The sequence below is a fragment of the Lathamus discolor genome, chromosome 5, assembly GCF_037157495.1.
Source record: "Lathamus discolor isolate bLatDis1 chromosome 5, bLatDis1.hap1, whole genome shotgun sequence".
NCBI classification, from domain to species: Eukaryota; Metazoa; Chordata; class Aves; order Psittaciformes; family Psittacidae; genus Lathamus; species Lathamus discolor.
In genome coordinates, this window is record NC_088888.1 from 111,137,583 (window position 1) to 111,155,688 (window position 18,106).

The window sequence follows — 18,106 nt, forward strand, 5'->3', positions numbered from 1 at the left end:
CAGGAGGGACCAGGGGGAGCAAAAAGCTGAGGTGCCGGTGGACGAGGAGGCTCAGCAGGGAAAGCCACCACAGGGGACCTCTGGCAGGGTGCTCTGTGTGTTCCCACCATCAGCAAGTGGTGGAGGAGCCATGGACAGGCCTGGGTGCAGAGCAGGGGGTGTGCGCAGCTCGGGATGCTCTGCAGGCGCCTGCCCCTCGTTTCATTCCTGGAAGGACAGCAGAGAGCAGCACTGTCACCGCGATGCCACCGCGGGGCAGGTCTGGGAGGTGACAATCCTGTGGTCACCTCCAAGCCACTGCCAGCTGCCAGCAGGGCTTGGAGCTGATCCGAGCTGCGGCCATGGCAGAGCCAGGAGAAACTGACCCCAGAGCATCTGCTCCCCACTTCATGAGGGCTCCTCATGCAGGCAGGGCATCAAGCTAGGCTGCATCGTATACAGCCGGGCAGCTGGCCCCCCTGAGTTAAAGCAATGGGGAGCCTAGGTGTGCCCCCGAATGGTGTAATAGCAAGGATGGAGCTCAGGGCTTCGACTTTCACTGGGGTGACCAGAAAACACTGGCTTCAACCATCCTTCTGCCCTATCTGTCTCATGTCCTGGGAGCAAAGGAGGGAGAAGCCGCTCCAAGAGGCTGTGCTGCCCCAGATGGGCTCAGGGGCTGGTTTCTCCAGTAGCACTCCCCTCTGAGAAAGGGGATCATTCTCTCGTCATCCATCCATCCAACAACCATCCATCCATGCATCTGTTCATCCATTCATCTGTGCAAGCATTCATCCATTCCTGCATCCAGCCAGCCAGCCAGCCACCCACCCACTGACCCACCCACACATCCAAGTGTCCAACCATACACCCACCCACCCATCCATCCAACAACCATCCATCCATCCATCCAACAACCGTCCATCCATCTATCCATCCATCCATCTATATCCATATCCATCCATTCACGCAGGGATGTGCTTGGTTCCCTTCCCCAGCACAGCAAATCTCTCAAGGGGAAGAATCACTTGCTCTGCAGTGGCCCTGAAATCTGCTCCATCTTACAAGGTGACTCCCCCAGGAGCAGCCTCCCCTCTCCAGGAGGCAGCTGCTTCCATCCCTGAAGAGAAGGAGTTTCTCAGCCCAGCACTGATGTTCCTGGTCAAGAAGCTCATTTGGCTTAAATTCCCCCTCTGGCCTGGTAAAACCATGAAGCCCTCCCGAACTCATCAGCATCTTCTGCGCAGTTATCGACTGATTAATGCAAGGCTGGTGGAGGCGCTGGGAAATGAGAGGATAAACACCAGCCACAGCACTGAACTGGAGGGAAAATTATGGACGTCCTCTTCTGGATCAGATATTTACTGTACTGGAGCGTGCAGCGGCTGCTGGGGGAGCTTTTTCCGCTCCAGGTTTGGTTATAGGGTCACACAAGTGGGGATTTCATGGCTCCCCAAAGCTCTGATAGATACTGGAGAGGGAAAGAAGGTGCCTTGGGTGATACAAAGCTGCGCCTGAAACCTCTTGTATGTGGCAAATGGGGCTGTGGGGGATATGAGGGAAGAGGAGCCCATGCAGGCTGCACACCCGTGGGTCACAGTGGGGATGGGGATGGGTAGGATGCCAAAGGCTGGACCGGAGGGTAACGGTGACCATGTAAAGCTCTGGGCATCCCAAAACGCAGCCAGGAGGCAGAGGGGATAAATAACTTATTTACTGGATTTTAAATACGGGCAGCAGGGGGCTGGGGTTTTTAGATGGGAACTTCACGCAGAGCCGGGAAACTTTCCCTGCTGCTGCCTCCCCATCGCCCCCTGACCGTCCCCAGCACTTTGCAAACAGCTTTAATCAGGGATATTCACAGGAAGAAACCAGCTTCTCTCCTTCCCACCCAGCCTGGACCCAGTGAACCCCCTTACCTGCTGCAGGGAGGGCAAGGAGGGGTCCCCCATTCCCGCTGCTGTGCTGGAGTTGGGATGCTGTGCCGCGGAGCGCTCCGGGGAGGACTGGGCTCCAGCGGAGGATGTCTCAGCTCTTACTCGAAGCAGTGGCAGTGACGACAGGGGCTGTGGGAGGAGGGAGAGCCATGCCCAGGCAGGGAAGGAGGGGAAGCCTGGGGGACCAGGGGGAGGAAGGCTGATGGGGCAGCAGCGTTGGCAAAGCTTCCCGAGGATGGAAAAAGCTGGATTTGCAGGGCTCTCTCAAGCCTTTTCCAAGGCAGCGCTTGGCCAGGGGAAAAGGGGTTTGTGCGTGAGGATGGGGAGGCAGAGAGAAGAACAGGAGCAGAAGTGCTGTGGAGCAGCGGAGGTGAAGCACAGAATGGGGCTTTGTAGGGCACATTGCATTGGGTATTGCAAGGGTACTGCGTGAAGCATTGCATGGGGTATTGCAGGGAGCCTCACTGCCTGAATGAGGCATCGTAAGGGGCATCGCAGGGGCCGTTGCAAAGGTCCAGACTCTTGTATGGCTGGGGGGGAGAAGGGGCTGCTCCCCAGTCCCCACCAGACCAAGGTTTCCCCTCTTACTCCACAGCCCTGAGATGGGAGTTTGGTGCCAGCCGAACCTGCCCACGGGCAGGACGGCTGCAGGCAGCGGCAATGTCCCCTGCTCTGCTGAAAACAGGGTGCAAGGACTTGAGGCTGGGGTGCCCCCATGCAGTTCCTGTCTCAGCCTGTGCTTGGCCCCACATAACACTGCCAACAGAACAGTTTCAAAACTGGGGTAGCAAAGGCAGGGCAAAATCCAGGATCCGGGAATGGGGCAGGGATGGGGCAGGGGTACTTTGGGCAGGGGAGCCGGCTCTCCCACTGCAAGAGGATGGGAAACCCAGAGCTCCCCATTGCTTCCTGACCTCCCAGGCGAAGACCCAGCCTTCTCCCCAGACCAGCCTCTCCTTCCTTCCTGCAAGGAAAATTAATGTGCAACCTTCCTGCAAATGAAGCCCAGGAATGTAATTTCCAGCCCTGGGGGACCTGCCAACAATTTCCTTCCTTTCCCCTGGGAGATAAACAAAGAGACAGACCTGGACATGGAGGGCACCTGAATCTGCTGTTCCCCTGCTCTGCTGTAGGATCGCCATCCACAAGGCTGTCCTCACCACCCTTAGGATGCTGGATACCAGAAATCCATGGGGAAGGGGACCACGGAGCAGGTACCCTGCCATCCCACCACCCCACCAGCAGCCAGTGCCAAAGCCAGGTGGATTTTGGGTTGTCCCCTCTCCAGATCTGTGGCCACAAACAGTGTGATGTGAAGCCCTGCCCCGTGCTGTGGTGCAGAGCCCTGAGCCCTGGCCCAAGGCTGACTGTGAGGCTGGAGGGAGGGTGTTCAGTGTCAGATGGACCCCCAAAGCTGGGGTGATGGGGAACGGGGGAAGATGGAGAGATGGATGCCGGAGGGATGGGGAGCAGCTGGGAATTGCAAGGACTGCTCCAGGAGATCGATCCAGGCCCACCAAAGGAAGGGAATTAGGGAGAAGGATGAGTCGGGTACAACCGTAGTAAATTAATCAGGAAAAAAAGACAATCCGCATTGATTTTCCTGGGGAGGAAGAAACCGGAGCTGACTGTTGGGATGGTGGGCTGAAGGCTGGGGGGTGGGAAGCATCGTGGATGCTGCGGGGCCCATCTCCTTCACTGGGCTCCTGACTGGGACTGTTTTGGAGGCGGAGGGGCAGTGAACACCACAGGCAAACTCACCCGTCCTCCTTTCCCTCAGACAGCAGAGGACGGAGAGAAAACAGACGCGGAGATCACGCTGACGCCTGGCAGAGCGCAATGCATCTTTATTTCGCTGCCTGCAGCTCCTGCAGAAGTGCCGCTACCCAGGGGGGGGTCTGCTTCTTGCCCATCCTTAGGGTGCACCGTGGGGACAGCGGGGTGCCCAGAGCCCAGTGTGCCGGGGTGGCCCTGGCCATTGCTCCTGGAGGAACCTCTGTGCTTACAAACACAGGATTTGGAGGAAGGATTTTCCGCCTCCGGCTGCTCTCCCGCTGCCCAAACCTCCGTGGGCCGGGAGCACTCGAGTTGCCAGCTTTGATTTATTGCCTGGCGCTTCATCTCCAGCCACTCTCACACCCTGTCTGCAGCTCCACCGTTACCACCCCAGGGGCAAAAACACTCTTCCAAGCCTGGACAAGATGCTCCCAAGGGTGAAGCATCAGCCAGGGCTCTGCCCACACCAGTGATGCTGCTGGACCGTCGGTGAGATGCCACCAAGCTCCCAGAGAGCTGGGGTTAGTTTGTAAGACCCGCTGGGGAGCCCTAGGAGGTTCAGGCAAGGATCTGGGTGCGATGGTGTAGCTGTTGGTAAGTGTGGCTGCCTGTCTGTGACAAAAGGGAGCCTATGTGGGTAAAGCTCTTCCAGGGAGGGATAAAGGGGTCCAGAGGTCTGCTAGGGATGGGAAGGAGCTGCCACAGAGGGGTTTTCCCTCAGGCACAGGACTGAACATATGCTGTGGCACCAGGCTCTGCTATGTGATGGCAGAGCTGCTGCACGATAAATGCATCCAACATGGTAGATGCACCACAGTCCTGCATCTAGCTCTTGGGACCAAACATAAGAAGGATGTGGAGCTCTTGGAGTGAGTCCAGAGAAGTGCAACAAAGATGCTCGAGCGCTGGAGCAGCTCTGCTATGGGGACAGGCTGAGAGAGCTGGGCTTGTTCAGCCTGGAGAAGAGGAGGCTCCAGGGAGACCTTAGAGCAGCTTCCAGTGCCTAAAGGGGCTGACAAGAAACCTGGAGAGGGGCTTTTGACAAGGGCCTGTAGGGACAGGACAAGGGGGAATGGCTTTAACCTGACAGAGGGGAGATTGAGATGAGCTCTTAGGCAGAAGTTCTTCCCTGTGAGGGCGGTGAGGCCCTGGCACAGGTTGCCCAGAGAAGCTGTGGCTGCCCCATCCCTGGCAGTGTTCAAGGCCAGGCTGGACGGGGCTTGGAGCAACCTGGTCTAGTGGAAGGTGTCCCTGCCCATGGCAGGGGTTGGAACTGGATGAGCTTTGAAGTCCCTTCCCACCCAAACCATTGGTTCCATGATTCTATGAACACCCGGGGCTTGGGTTACAGGCATCAGCATGCATGCAGTGGCATTTTATGTGCTATACATCCCGCAGCGGGCAGCAGCCTCCCATCCCATCCCATCCCAGTGCTGCCGGCTCCAGCACTCAGACCACTCTGCAAACATTCCGGGCAACGTCTCAGCCCCTGGCACTGCGGAGAGGAGCCAGGACACCCCAGAAGCCATGGAGATGAGCCGGGTTGGGGTCCTACCAGCAAGCAAGGCCATAGGCAGGGTGACAGTGGAGCCCGTCCCCGCTGCCCTAGGGCTCAGTGGCGGTGGCAGCCAAGCTCTGCAGGCGCTGGCTGAGCTCAGCATCGAGGCGCTGTGAGGCAGCATCGAGGGTGTGGGCCAGGCGCCCGGTGAGGCGCAGCATGTGTGCCACCACACGGACACCCTTCCGCAGCCTGCGGGGAGAAGAGTGCGCTCAGTGTCCCCCCCTCCCCACCAGCCTCCCCGCAGCAGGGTGTGGAAGGGGATGCTGCAGCACTGGCGGTCCTGGAGGGGGTCCCCAGCCTGGGAAAGGAGATCTCCCAACTCCTTCATCCTGGTCAGTGCATTTCTCCATCATCACGTTGTGGCTCAGCTGTGCTGGGCCACTCATTCAGGGGTGACAACCCCCCCACTCCTGACATCCCACCCCTCACCCTGCCCTCAGAGGACCCCTTGCCAGACACACTGCAATGGGCTTAGGGCAGAGACACGCACACGGGTGTAAACAGCAGTGGTCTGCCAAGCATCCAAACCCCACGTGTAACATAAAAGCCACCATGAAGTTTATGGGACCCTCGGGGACACCCATACCCCCATCCCCCATGTGTCCACAGCCTGGGGCTGCCTCCCACCCGTTTGGGGTGTCAGCTCCATGGAGCTTCCCCTTCCATGGCACTTACTTCTCCTTCTTCTCAGCTGTCTGTGGGTGATCAGCCTCAGCCACATGAGCCTCCAGCTCCCTGCGGACATTATCCAGGCTCTCCCGAAATTCCAGGTTGGCCTCATGGATGGCAGGCAGCGCTTCGGTGATGATGTCCTGGTAGCGGGTCTGGTTCTCCTCCAGCATGGCTGCTATCTCCACGTCCTTCAGGCTGGCCTTGGTGTCCTGCAAGAGGCTCTTGAGGTGATCCAGCTCATTGCGAGAGGCGAAGGCTGGGGGCCCGCGGGGCCTGCAGGGGCTGGGGGTGTGGAAGGTGATGCCGCAGCGCTGGGGGTCCTGGAGGGGGTCCCCATCCTGGGAGATGTGGTACCCCAACTCCTCCAGCCCAACACTGGGGGTCACATCCTCTTCTGGTCCCCGCTGTGCGGTGGCAGGGATGAGGGCGCAGAGCCCCACCAGTAGGCACCAGCCAGGGCCCCCCGAGACCATGGTGTCCTGGTGGAGCAAAGAGAAATAGGGGGATCAAGGCTACAGCGGAGACACCCTCTGAGACCCTTTTAGGACCTTCCGGGAACGCCCCCAGTTTGCACCAGCAAACCCCCCAAGCACCTTTATTTTCCCATGCATGTGCATCTCTGGTTTCCGGGAGTTGGGATTTGGGGGTGCCGTATCCCACTCTCCTCACACCATAGATGACCCCCCCCCCCCATGGGGAGGGGTAGGAACGACACAGACCCTTCCTGCACTTCGCAGCACAGCACATGGATCATAATGAGGGGGAAACTGAGGCAAGGAGGAGTTAAGGTGAGGGCTGGAAGGGTTGGGGGGAGGCTGATCCTGCTCGTCTCCCCCCTAAGTCCCCCCTCCGGAGCCATGGAAAGGCAGGAGGCTGCGGGGGGGGGGGGGGGGGGGGGCACAGACAATGCAGCTCTTTCAAACCCGTCTTGGCACCGGGGCCAGGGGATCTGGTGCCAGAGGCTGCAGGCGCGACGGGCGCGGAAGCGGGGGGTCCCCACCAGCACCCTTCACCCTCCCAGCCAGTCCTGAGCCCTTCCGCAGAGGGAAGGGGGCTCCCGGGGGCATCCCCAGCTCCCTGCCAGCATCCTGGGGTGCAATGAGCTCCTCATGTCTCAGGCCAGCACCTGGCGGGGGGGGGGTTGGTTTCAATTTGGAGCGAAAGACCCCCCCCCAGAAAAAGAGGGGAGCCGCCGGCAGGACCACGGCAGCACGGCGGCCCAGCCCTGCCACGAGTTGGCCGGGTCTCAGAGGCGTCGCCGTGCTGGCATTTCGCTGGCACGAAGGCTGAGGTTGTTCCTCCCGGCTCTTCCCACCGGAATAGCGACAGACCAGCAACATTCTTCCTTTATCCCCTCGTTTCCCACCCTCCGAAACACGCTCCCACCTTTATGCCAGGGAGAAGCCGGAGCTGGGGGGCTGCGGAGCTGCTGCCGGCCCCGGAGGGTTGTGCCGGAGGTGCCCCCGCCGTGATGGGAGGAGGAAAACCCTTCGCCTGCCGCAGCTCTGAGCCATGCCAGAAACCAGGGAACGGGGCTTCATCCCCCCCCCGCCCGGCGCTGGACCACCCTGCGAGGATGCTGAGGGGTCCGCTCGGGGGTCCCGGCGACAGCGGGAGGTGGGGGATGAGGGCTGGGGGACACCGAGCCCCAGCAGCGGGATGCTGGTGATAAACGCATGGCTTGTCTGGGCTTGCCCCCCCTGAAACATCCCTGCCCACTCCTCAATAGTAACCCCAGCACGGAACAGCCCCCCCAGCCCCGCTGCGCTCGCAGGGGTGCAGTTCTTCCCCCAACTCCCTCCGAGCCAGCATCCCCCCGCATGCCTTGCAGTGGGGAAACTGAGGCAGGGGCTGGGATTGCCGCTCCCCCCCGGCCCCGCGGCCCCGCTCACCACCGCTCCTCGACGCGGCCGTCCCGCCACGGCACCGCCAACACCGCCCCGAGACGGGGCCGGGCCATGCACACGCGTGGCCACGGCGCGTCTGGCACTGAGCACGCCAGGGCTGGCTCGGGGTGCATGGGGGGGGTCGCATGTTCCCCCTTGGGCTGCCTTTACGGAGGTTCAGGGATGGTGGTCAGGCAGCGTTCATGTGTGTGCACGTATGCATGTGCTGAGCGTGTACATACATGCTGGGTGCCCACGCAGCTGCCTGGTGGTGCACACACATGCTCAGCAGTGCATGCATGTGCTAGGTGTGCACGCACACGCCTGGCAGTGCTCACACAGCCTCAGTGTGCACACATGCACTCGGAGACACACGCACATGCTTAATGGTGCATGCACACCGGCGGTGCTCAGCATGCACGTGTGTTTCACATAGGCACACGCGTGTGCATGCAAGGGCAAGGGTGTGTATGCAAGTCTGCATACAAGATTGCATGCGTGTGTTTATGTGCATGCTTGTGCGCATGCATATGCGCATACATGTGTGCATGCATGTAGGTGTGCACACGAGCGTGGGTGCATACACGCGTTCCTGCATGTATTCAGGCATGTGCGTGCGCATCTGTGTGCAGCCGGGGATCTGGGTGCAGGCAGGTTGGGTCAGCGGGTGCTGCTGCACCCTGGGGTGCTGCGGGAGCTGAGGAGGACCCCGGCACCCCTTTAAGAGATTATGGGCAAAACCCGCCTGAGCAGCGACAGGGAGCGGGCGCAGAGGGGGGCACCCACGGCAGCAAGGGGGTTGCCACCTCCATGTCGGGGGTCCCACAGCCCCACGGGACCGGGAGGGTGCCCACAGTGGTGGCGGCGCTAGGACCCAGCGCGGCTCCGGGGCAGGGGGCGGGGCGAGGCCTCGGGGGCGGGACCTGCAGAGAGGCCTTCGCGTTGAAGGCGGCTGCGTGTCCGCGAGTTCGAGTCTGGGTGCCGGCAGGACGGAGGAGGCCATGGCGCGGCGGGCCGTGCTGTTCGACCTTGGCGGCGTGCTCTTCGGGCCCGGCCTGCAGCACTTCCTGAGCTCCTGCGAGCAGGACTGCGCCCTGCCCAGGTACACCTTGGCCCGGCCCGGCCCGGCCCCGGCCCGCTGGCACTCGCCCGCCCGCGCTGCTGTGGGTCACCGCTCGTCCGGAGACACGTAGAGACGAGGCAATACTGTGTGTGTGGTCGCCGCCCGCGCGGGGTCTGCGCTGCTGGGGCTCGCATAGCAGGAGGACCGGGCTGGGTGTGGGGTGCAGGCTGGGGGGACCCCTGTCCTCGATGTCAGATGCATGTTGGGGTCCCTGTGTATATATGGGGTGCAGGCTGAGGACCTCCTTTCTGGATCTGGGGTGCAGGCTGGGGTGAGATCCTGTCCCGTATGTGGGGCACAGGTCAGCAGTTAAAACTAACTCCCAAAGAGGTGGGCTCACCATAGGGGATGTTGGCAGAAACGTTAAGAAGATCAACTAGTAATTAATTAAGCAGGATAACTAATTAATCTCATCCCTGCCTTGGTGCTGAGACCTGACACACCTCAGTTCATGAGCTGGAGCAGACAAACCCCAGCGCAACAGATCCCAAACAGCCGCTCGAGTCCTAGTGAACCCTTTGCTCCTGTTAATATGGGCTGTTTGGGAGCTGGTGAGCCCAAAACCTCCCCATCAGTAGCTGAGCAGGTTCTGTTGCGTGCCCCAACTCGGCAGGGTTTCCTGGCAGTGTGTGGGTGTTCAGACAGAAAAATACAGTATTAAGTAACTAAACGCTGGAGCTGATGGAGCAATAAATTCCCGAATTATCGGCCATCACACATCTTTTTGCTTCGCTTTATATAAAAAAATGAAACAGAAAAGTGACAGCAATCCAGCTGGAACAGGTAAAGCTGCTTTGTTTTTAACCAAGCTGCGTTGTTATCGACTCGGGGAGCTTTGTCCTAAAGGCAGTCGCTGTAATCTTGTTTTATTGCTGCCTGAGAAGGCCTTTTGTCATCTTGTGATAGGGGCAAATTGTTTTCCTTGAGTTACGGCTTACGAAATACCTTGCTCTTTGCATTATTTGCTATATTTTGTCCCTGGCGAAGCTCCCTGCTCCTCTATCTGCAGGGCCAAGTAATTGAGCTGCCAGCAGAAATAAATGGGCAGCGATCTCCCAGTCCTGTAATGAAGTGATGCTCCGGTCCTGGGGGATGATGGAGGATGGAGCTCTGTATCCCTGGCACAGAGCATCCCCCTCCCCATGGCGCACCACAGCATGCCCCCAGCACTGGGGTTTCTCCCACTGATTTCTTCTCCTTTGCCTGTCAGGAATTTCTTGCGAAAGGTCATGTTTGCTGGTGGCTCTGACAGTCCTTATGCCAAAGTGATGAGGGGACAGATCACCCTGTCCCAGGTGAGCCCTTGGGTACCAGCTGTGCAGTATCACCAGTGGCTCCGAAGGGGAAGGAGCCAAGGGGAGCAAGCTTCGGGATGGGCCGTGCTTTATATATTGGGATCAGTTCAATGATGCTGTGGATGTTTTTTCCAGCTCTTTTCCGAGATGGAAGAGGGCTGCAGGCAGCACGCCACCACCTCGGGCATCACCTTGCCAGACACCTTCTCTGTTGCCCGAGCCTTCGAGGAGATGGCAGCCAAAGGGACAGTCAATGCTCCCCTCCTGCAGGCAGCGAGGGTGCTGCGGAGGAATGGTGGGTGCTGGGGGGCTTTTGGGCTGGATTAAGGGTGCTGCTTCCCTCCCAAGCAGCTGCCATGGGAGTCCCTGGTTGGTTCTACCACAGGGTTCTGGTCGGTCCCACCTTCTTGGTCCTTAATCATCATCCCCACACTCTCCTGATGTCGTCTTTCAGCATCCTTTAATTAAGTACTAGGAGCCATGCTACTAAATGCATCAGACATGTTAGCACCCAGGCAGCAATTACCAGGGTGCTGTAGCCCTTCAACATGCACTGTGAGGTCCACCAGGGAATCATAGAATCACAGAATGGTTTGGGTTGGAAGGAACCTTAAAGCTCACCCAGTTCCAGCCCACTGCCGTGGGCAGGGACACCTTCCACTAGACCAGGTTGCCCCAAGCCCCGTTCAACCTGGCCTTGAACACTGCCAGGGATGGGGCAGCCACAGCTTTTCTGGGCAACCTGTGCCAGGGCCTCAGCACCCTCACATCAGCTCTGACTTCAGCATCTCAGTGTGCCCAAGCTCCAGCTCACATCCTGCTTGCATTGGGAGGGTTGAGCTTTGCTGTCCTGGAAGTACAAATTGGGCATAAGCTCCTGCTGAGCATCCTTTGATCTCCTGCTGGTGTGTTCTGACCTGGCCAGAGCCTTGCAGACTGGACATCTGGGATGAGGAGGTGGCTGGGGAGGAGAGGTGAAATCAAATATTCTCTGGAGAGCCAGAGTGGGAAAAGCATCATTCCCCTCTGTGCATCTCCCTAGGGTTTAAGACCTGTGTCCTCACCAACAACTGGGTGGACGACAGCGCCGGGCGGCTCTTCACGGCCACGCTGATGAACCTGCTGCACCGGCACTTCGACCTGGTGATCGAGTCCTGCCGGCTCGGGATGCAGAAGCCGGATCCTGAGACCTACACGTATGCCCTGGATGCGCTGCAGGCGAAGCCACAGGAGGTATGACCACCTCGAGAACAGGTCACGGAGGGGCCCTCCATGCACCCACGGTCCTTGACCAAGCCCTTCTGCAGGGCGCTGATCCCTGCTCTCGGTGGTGTATCTCCAGGTCATCCTTCTGGACGACATCGGGGAGAACTTGAAGCCGGCCCAGGAGATGGGCATGGCCACTCTCCTCGTCAGGGACACCGAGACCGTCCTGAGGGAGCTGGAGGAGCTCTCAGGTGTCCAGGCATGTAGGGGTGGTCTCTGTTCCCTGCTCTCCTGGGGATCCTCTGGGAGGGATGGGCTTGGGCTTCTTCCCTGTGAGGGTGCTGAGGCCCTGTCACAGGGTGCCCAGAGAAGCTGTGGCTGCCCCATCCCTGGCAGTGTTCAAGGCCAGGTTGGACAGGGCTTGGAGCAACCTGGTCTAGTGGAAGGGGTCCCTGCCTGTGGCAGGGGATTGGAATTGAATGAGCTTTAAGGTCTCTTCTAACCCAAATTATTCTGTGTTTCTATGATGTCCCTGCACACAGGTTGGTGAGGATGTTCCATGGGGCTCCAGGCTTGCTCATGAACTCACCCTGTGCTCCTCACCCCACAGCTTCTCAACCAGCAAGAGCCACTACCAACAGCGTGTGATCCGTCCAGCGTGACCCACGGATATGTGCCCATCCGGGTAGTGTGGAGGGGACTGCCTTGGTGACAACAGCTTGAGGGGTGCCAGGCTTCCTGGGGAGGGTGTTGAGCCCCGTGTAAGGATGTGCCAGCCAACGGGTGGCATGTTGGATTGTCCCTCCTGTGTGGGCTGCTCTCGGCCAGGGATGCTGAGCTGCCCCATCGTTCAGGTCTTCTCTGTGCACCACAGAGGCTAAAGCATGGTTGTGTGGCTCTGGGAGGGGGTGATGGGCCCCCACACTTGGTGACCAGGGCTGGGTGGAGGGTTGTGGGGTGAAGCCATGCAACCTGCAGCTGGTGAGGGCTCTCCATCCCTTCCAGCATGGTGTCCAGCTGCACTTCGTCGAGATGGGGCAGGGCCCTGTCATCTGCCTCTGCCATGGCTTCCCTGAGTGCTGGCTGTCATGGCGCTTCCAGGTGATGGAGGAGACGGGGAGGAGGGTGGACCATGGGGGCTGCTGGTGGGATGGTGATGGGGTGCATGGTCACCACTCCTAGGGTTCCCGGGTGGGAGAGTGGGGTCCGGGGGCCTCAGCATCCTTTGGAGGCTGCTATTTTTCCACCTAGATCCCAGCTTTGGTCGATGCCGGCTTCAGGGTGATTGCTCTGGAGATGAAGGGCTACGGGGAGTCCACAGCCCCGCTGGGTGAGTTGGGAGTTGGGGTTATACAGAGCTGGAGCTGCTGACCCCAAGTCCAAGACCCAGGAGGAGATGGAAGGAGGAGCCTTCTCCTGGGGGCTGGAAACTGGCTCCTCCTGCAGCCCCAGCAGCTCAGAGGATGCCAAATACATCCCTAGAGCTGTGTGGATGTTAAGATGATGGTGGTTATGTCTTTTGTGCAGATATAAAAGAGTATTCCCAGGAGCAGATATGCAAGGTGAGGATGTGGGCAGGAAGAACGTGGTGTGGAGGGTGGTGATCCCAGACAGGATCTGACTCTTTCTCTCCTCCCTTCCCCAGGACCTGGTGGTTTTCCTGGACAAACTGGTGAGGAGCCCCCCATGATGGGTCCCTCCTTCTTGGCAAGGTTTGGGTGTGTGTTTCCCCAGCTGCCCTTCACTTCTTCCATCCCATGCAGGGACAGCTGAGCTACCCAGTGGCTTTGGTCCAGAGCTCTTGGGGTAGCACCGAGACCTGTCTTTTGTGTTCCCTGTCGGTGGGATTTTAGGGATGGGGATGTTCATACAACCCATTGCCGGTGGAGAGAACACGTCCTTGGAAGGGTCTCTAGCTCTGTGTCACCTTCTCCTAGACCTTGTGTCCTTCCTGATGACGGGAAGATGGGCTGGTGGCACCTGAGGCTTGGCAGGATGTTGGCTAGGCAGCGAGATACTCATGGAGAAGGATGCTGGGCTGCATGCCCTTCATCCCTGACTATAGCAGCTTGCACATGGCTGGGGTGGCTGGGGGACCCTGCCTCTTGGCATGGCTCAACTATGGTGTCATCTCACTTGGGTTTGGGAGCTCCAGGTTTAATTCCCATCCCAGCAAGGGGATGCGGTTGATTTCTGTACCTTTTAAAAGAGGTGAAGTGTAGGGGTAAAGGTGTAGCCCACAGATGTCAACACCTCCAGGGCTTTTTCCTTGCGGAATGCCTTCCAAGGGAATGAGTCCTTCAAAAACCACAGTGCTAAGAACAAGAAACAAGGAGGAAAAAAAGCCCTTTGATCGCTCCTTGTTGGGGAAGTGGTGGTGGTTTTGTGCCGGAGCTGGGATGGGGTTTGGGAGGGAACCAGGCATCACAGGGACTGTAGCTGTGGTTTGGTGCTGAGCATGTGAGGATAAATCACATGCCTTTGCTGGAGAATTGCCCTCATGTTGGATTAGAAATAAGGAAAATGGATTGGAAGGTGCCCATTGATGTGCAGCCTGGCAAGGGGATGGGTGTTTGCTTTGCGAACGGGAAGTGGTGGCATCGTGTATGTATGCGACTTTGGTTTTCCCTGCTGCTCCACTATCATCAGGGCCCATCCTGCTCCTCTCCCCCCTGGGGTACTCCTTCTCCCTCCCCAGTACAACCTAGGGGATAAATGACTTCATGAAGTTCCATGGTGGTGTCTGAACCTGTATCTGGGATGCAGAAGACGCAGAGCGGTCCAGGAGCCAGGACAGTGATGATGGGGTGAAATCCATCAGCATGGGGGGGGGACCCACTCATCCCCATATCAGTGGTGCGAGATGCTGGGACCCCCCCCAGCCACCGGCCCCCTTGTAGGGGGGGGTTGCACACTGCATTTTGTGCTGTCAGACGGCAGCGAGCAGAGACATGTCTGCTGGGAGGGAATTTTAATTACACATCTAAATATCAGCTAATTATGAACCGGCTGCTCCATTGTCGGGAGCGCAGGTTTAATTGGATTCATTTGTCAGTGCCCAGAGGGGTCAGGAAAATAGAGGGGAGGAGGGGGGACAGTGAGCTCCAGGCAGGATCTGCACGGGCATGGGGGATGCTGTGAGCGGCTTCCCGGAGGGGCAGGCATTTATTTGGCTGTGATTATAAAATGATCCCCGTGTGATGGCGGGGGGGACCCGTATAGGTGATCCCAAGGGATGAACAGCCTCCAGCATGGATAATAATGAATCCCTGGCCTCCGGAGGGCACAGGTGCGTGAAATGTTTAATTAAGTCAGAGTAAATGGCTCCGGGGGATCAGGTAATGCTTCTTCCTTGGGGGAAAAAAAAAAGGAAAATAAATGGGGAAAAAGAGAAAATACTGCTGTTTTCTGCTCTGTTTGCTGCTTCGGAGGAAGGCAGAGCCCCTCTGTCACCTGCTGATGCCCATTGGGTGCTGCTTTTGGGGAGGATTTGGAGGTGCTCCCTGGGTGCTGCTCTGGGGACGTGCTCATGGACCTCCTCCCCACAGGGCATCCCGCAGACCGTGTTGGTTGGCCATGACTGGGGTGGTGCCGTGGTCTGGAACATGGCTCTGTTCTACCCTGAGAGGGTGAGGTGGGTCCGTGCCCTGTGTGTGGCCCCTTGAGGATTGGTCCTACACCCCCTCCCCTGTCCCTAACAGCGCCCTGGGTCCTGCCCTCTCTGTTCCATCCCTAGAGCAAAGCTCTGGCTCATGCTGGGCACCCTGAATCCGGGGCTGATCCTGACTCTGTGTCCTCCCTGTGATGTTCCAGAGCTGTGGCCTCACTGAACACCCCATACCGACCCGCCAACCCCTTTGTGGACATTGTGGAGAAGATGAAAAGCATCCCCACCTTTGATTACCAGTTCTACTTCCAGGAGCCGGTGAGTCCAGGGCCACAGTTTTTATCCTCCACCCTTCTCTTGGGGCTTAAACTCACCCCAGGACGGAGTCATGCCCATGCTGGGGTCCCCAGCTCATGGATGGGCATCGCCTGCCCCGCAGCCAGGGTGCCATCCTGTGGGGCTCTTGCTGTCACCCCAGCTGCAAGTGGCTTGTGGTCCTCCTGTCAGACCTTGTTCCTGTGCTGGAACCTGCATAGAAACCATCCCCAGCCTCCACCTGAGCCCACATGGGCAGCAGGATCCAGCCCTGGGGTGGTCTGGGTCCCTGGGAAGGGGTGGCATCACCCACCGTGCTGCTTCCGCTCCATGTGCAGGGTGTTGCGGAAGCGGAGCTGGAGAAGGACATTGGCCGGACACTGAAGGTCCTGATCCGCTCCACACGCCGGGAGGTAGGGATGGGGCTGAGGTTGGACCTGGGTTGGGAGCAGAGAGCTTCACAGCCTGATGTCCTCTCCAAGCCCTGCCAGCCTTGTTGGGGCTCTGCCTGTGGCACCCTCTCCCCTTCCACCTCGCCCATGCCAGGAGTCAAAAAGCTTCAAGGATGGCTTTGCAGTGTTCCACAGTGGCCCTGAGGCACGCATCACCCTGCGTCTGCCATCCTTTTGCTGCCTGTCCGCAGCAAAGTCTGCATTCAGGCAGCCATCATTAGGGACCAGAGTGAACACATCCTTATAAGCAGCGGTGCGGGACCCATACCTCTGTAGGACTCACAGCTGACCCCAGTAGGGTTTCAATGGACCAGGGAGGGGACAGCCCAGCCTGGAGAACAGCAAATTTGTGGGTGACTGTCCTTGTGCAGCCTGGCAGGGGTTCCTGCTCTCCCTCGAAGCACCGCTCGCTTCCTTTACCACTGCAAATGTCAACGTCTTGCTTCAGGGTGACAACCTTTGTGGTTTAAAATAGCAGTGCCCTGGGAGCCTTGCCAGCGGCCTCATTCTGCCATTGCTGCTGGCTGCTCCCAGCTCCATGGCCCAGGGCTGCGTGACTGTTTCCTTCATCCCTTAGGATGTAGTGATGCTCAATGCTGGCTCCCACAGACTAGGGCCACGCAGCTGATTCCTCCACCCCTTTGGATGCACTGATGCTTGGTGCTGGCTCCCAGCTCTGCACCCCAGGGCTGTGTGTCTGGTTCCTGCACCCCTCGGGATGCATTGATGCTCAGCACTGGTTCCCAGCAAGGACCCCCAAGTGTGGCAGCCACAGGGTGTTTTTCCTCCCTGTGTGCAGTCTCTCCCTGCTTGCCTTCGGTCCCCTCTCTCCACAGGACCGCCTGCCCATCACATTTGACTTCCACCGGGTCCAGGAGCGAGGTAAGGGGTGGGATGCTGCAGCAGGGGGATGCTGTGGGGTGAAGGATGCAGTGCTGTGCCTCTTCTTGCAGGGGGGCTGCTGGTGGGCTTCCCAGAAAACCCCCCTGCCAGCCAGATCCTGCATGGCCCTGAGCTGCAGTACTACATCCAGTGCTTCCAGAAGTCCGGCTTCAGGTAGGGGCAGGAGCCTGCAGGCCTGGTGTGATGCCCTCTCTGCAGAAGGGGAGCACCCAAACCCACCTTGGCCTTGCTTTATAACCCCAAGAAGGTGCAAGGCTGCTGGGGGAAGGCTGCTTTGCCCTTGCAGGCACTCCCTGTACCATGGGCAATGGGACGTTCCCTGTGGTGGTGATGGCAGGAGCTGAGTCTCAGCATCTCCATCCCATTCTCCTCTCTCGCAGTGGCCCCTTGAACTGGTACCGCAACATAGGACCCAACTGGCGCTGGGCCCTCTCTGCCAAGGACAGGAAGGTGGGGACTGATCCTGCCCCACGGGGACCTTTGCAGACCCAGCACCTTCCCCACCTTGGCACCTGTGTCCCCTGTAGATCACGATGCCAGCGCTGATGGTCACAGCTGGGAAGGACGTGGTGCTGCATCCCAGCATGAGCAAGGGCATGGAGGAGTGGGTAAGTCAGAACAGTCCCATCCCACCGCAGCCCTGCCTGTGACTGTGATCAGCTTCCATAAGATCCTACTGCAGCAGAGCACTGGGGCAGGTCCGTCAGCTGGGATGGGCTGGATTTGGTCCAGGGACATCACTTGATTGAGGCTGATACAGGAGGGTTAGGGGGGAATTTGCTCTTGCCAAAATAAAGAGCTGGGGATACAGCAACAGCCTTGGGGGGCGCTCCTGGTACCACAGTCCTGGCACAAACCAACCCCTCTCCACTCTCATCCATCCCTCCCGAGATCCCACAGCTGCGCCGGGAGCACATTGAGGAGTGCGGGCATTGGACGCAGATGGAGAGGTACCGCAGCGGGCAAGCACAGCCCCACTCCATCGGAGCCGGGCCCCGCTGTGTCCCCAGTGATGCTGAATCCTACCCCATCCCTGTGCCATCCCCCCAGGCCGGCGGTGCTGAACAGGATCCTGGTGGAGTGGCTGGAGGGGCTCCCCCCGGATCCCCCACTTCCCACTGTCTCCAGGCTGTGAGCCCTGCCCTGTGCCTTCCCTCCTCCCCAGGCTGATTTTGCCTTTAGGGTTGGATTTTTACCTTTAGGGTTGGATTTTTACCTTTGGGTATTGCTTGGGGGTTGATGGGTGGAAGTGATGGGTGAGCCAGGGCTGGGAGGAGGGTGGCACAAAGCATTGCCCCTCAAAGAATCCCTGTGAGCTCTTACGGGGGTGTTGGGAGATGGTTTGGGGCTGGACCCATCCTTGTGCCATGGTAGGGGCTGTTTTGGGGCTGCCC

General features: G+C 59.0%; 2 protein-coding genes across 3 annotated transcripts; one reads left to right on the top strand and one right to left on the bottom strand.

Moving 5' to 3' along the window:
- Positions 1–3,774: 3,774 nt before the first annotated feature.
- On the bottom strand, positions 3,775–8,814 carry LOC136015968 (uncharacterized). Its single transcript, XM_065682619.1, has 5 exons — positions 8,638–8,814; positions 8,352–8,529; positions 7,312–7,556; positions 5,929–6,404; positions 3,775–5,442 (listed from the first exon to the last, which is right to left on the bottom strand). The coding sequence occupies exons 1-5, from the start codon at positions 8,812–8,814 to the stop codon at positions 5,298–5,300; spliced, it is 1,221 nt and encodes a 406-aa protein (XP_065538691.1). The 3' UTR covers positions 3,775–5,297.
- Positions 8,743–17,909, top strand: EPHX2 (epoxide hydrolase 2). 2 transcript variants are annotated; one of them, XM_065681954.1, is made up of 19 exons: positions 8,743–8,913; positions 10,145–10,229; positions 10,365–10,524; positions 11,272–11,462; positions 11,572–11,694; positions 12,046–12,120; positions 12,441–12,536; positions 12,687–12,765; positions 12,963–12,997; positions 13,081–13,107; positions 14,984–15,069; positions 15,249–15,360; positions 15,696–15,770; positions 16,646–16,691; positions 16,763–16,865; positions 17,093–17,162; positions 17,240–17,320; positions 17,604–17,662; positions 17,763–17,909. In XM_065681954.1, the coding sequence occupies exons 1-19, from the start codon at positions 8,813–8,815 to the stop codon at positions 17,845–17,847; spliced, it is 1,689 nt and encodes a 562-aa protein (XP_065538026.1). In that variant the 5' UTR covers positions 8,743–8,812; the 3' UTR covers positions 17,848–17,909. The 2 variants fall into 2 exon arrangements, with proteins under 2 accessions (XP_065538026.1, XP_065538027.1); XM_065681955.1 differs by lacking the exon at positions 11,572–11,694.
- Positions 17,910–18,106: the final 197 nt, after the last annotated feature.

Excerpts from the sequence above, each read along its gene's own strand:
- EPHX2 (XM_065681954.1), top strand. The coding sequence starts at position 8,813 with ATGGCGCGGCGGGCCGTGCTGTTCGACCTTGGCGGCGTGCTCTTCGGG. Across the intron at positions 10,525-11,271 it reads GAGGGTGCTGCGGAGGAATG|GGTTTAAGACCTGTGTCCTC; the intron begins GTGGGTGCTGGG and ends GCATCTCCCTAG. Across the intron at positions 12,766-12,962 it reads GGAGTCCACAGCCCCGCTGG|ATATAAAAGAGTATTCCCAG; the intron begins GTGAGTTGGGAG and ends TCTTTTGTGCAG.
- LOC136015968 (XM_065682619.1), bottom strand. The coding sequence starts at position 8,814 with ATGGCCTCCTCCGTCCTGCCGGCACCCAGACTCGAACTCGCGGACACG. Across the intron at positions 8,530-8,637 it reads CCTCCCGGTCCCGTGGGGCT|GGGTGCCGGGGTCCTCCTCA; the intron begins GTGGGACCCCCG and ends AATCTCTTAAAG. Across the intron at positions 6,405-7,311 it reads GGCTTCTCCCTGGCATAAAG|GACACCATGGTCTCGGGGGG; the intron begins GTGGGAGCGTGT and ends TTGCTCCACCAG.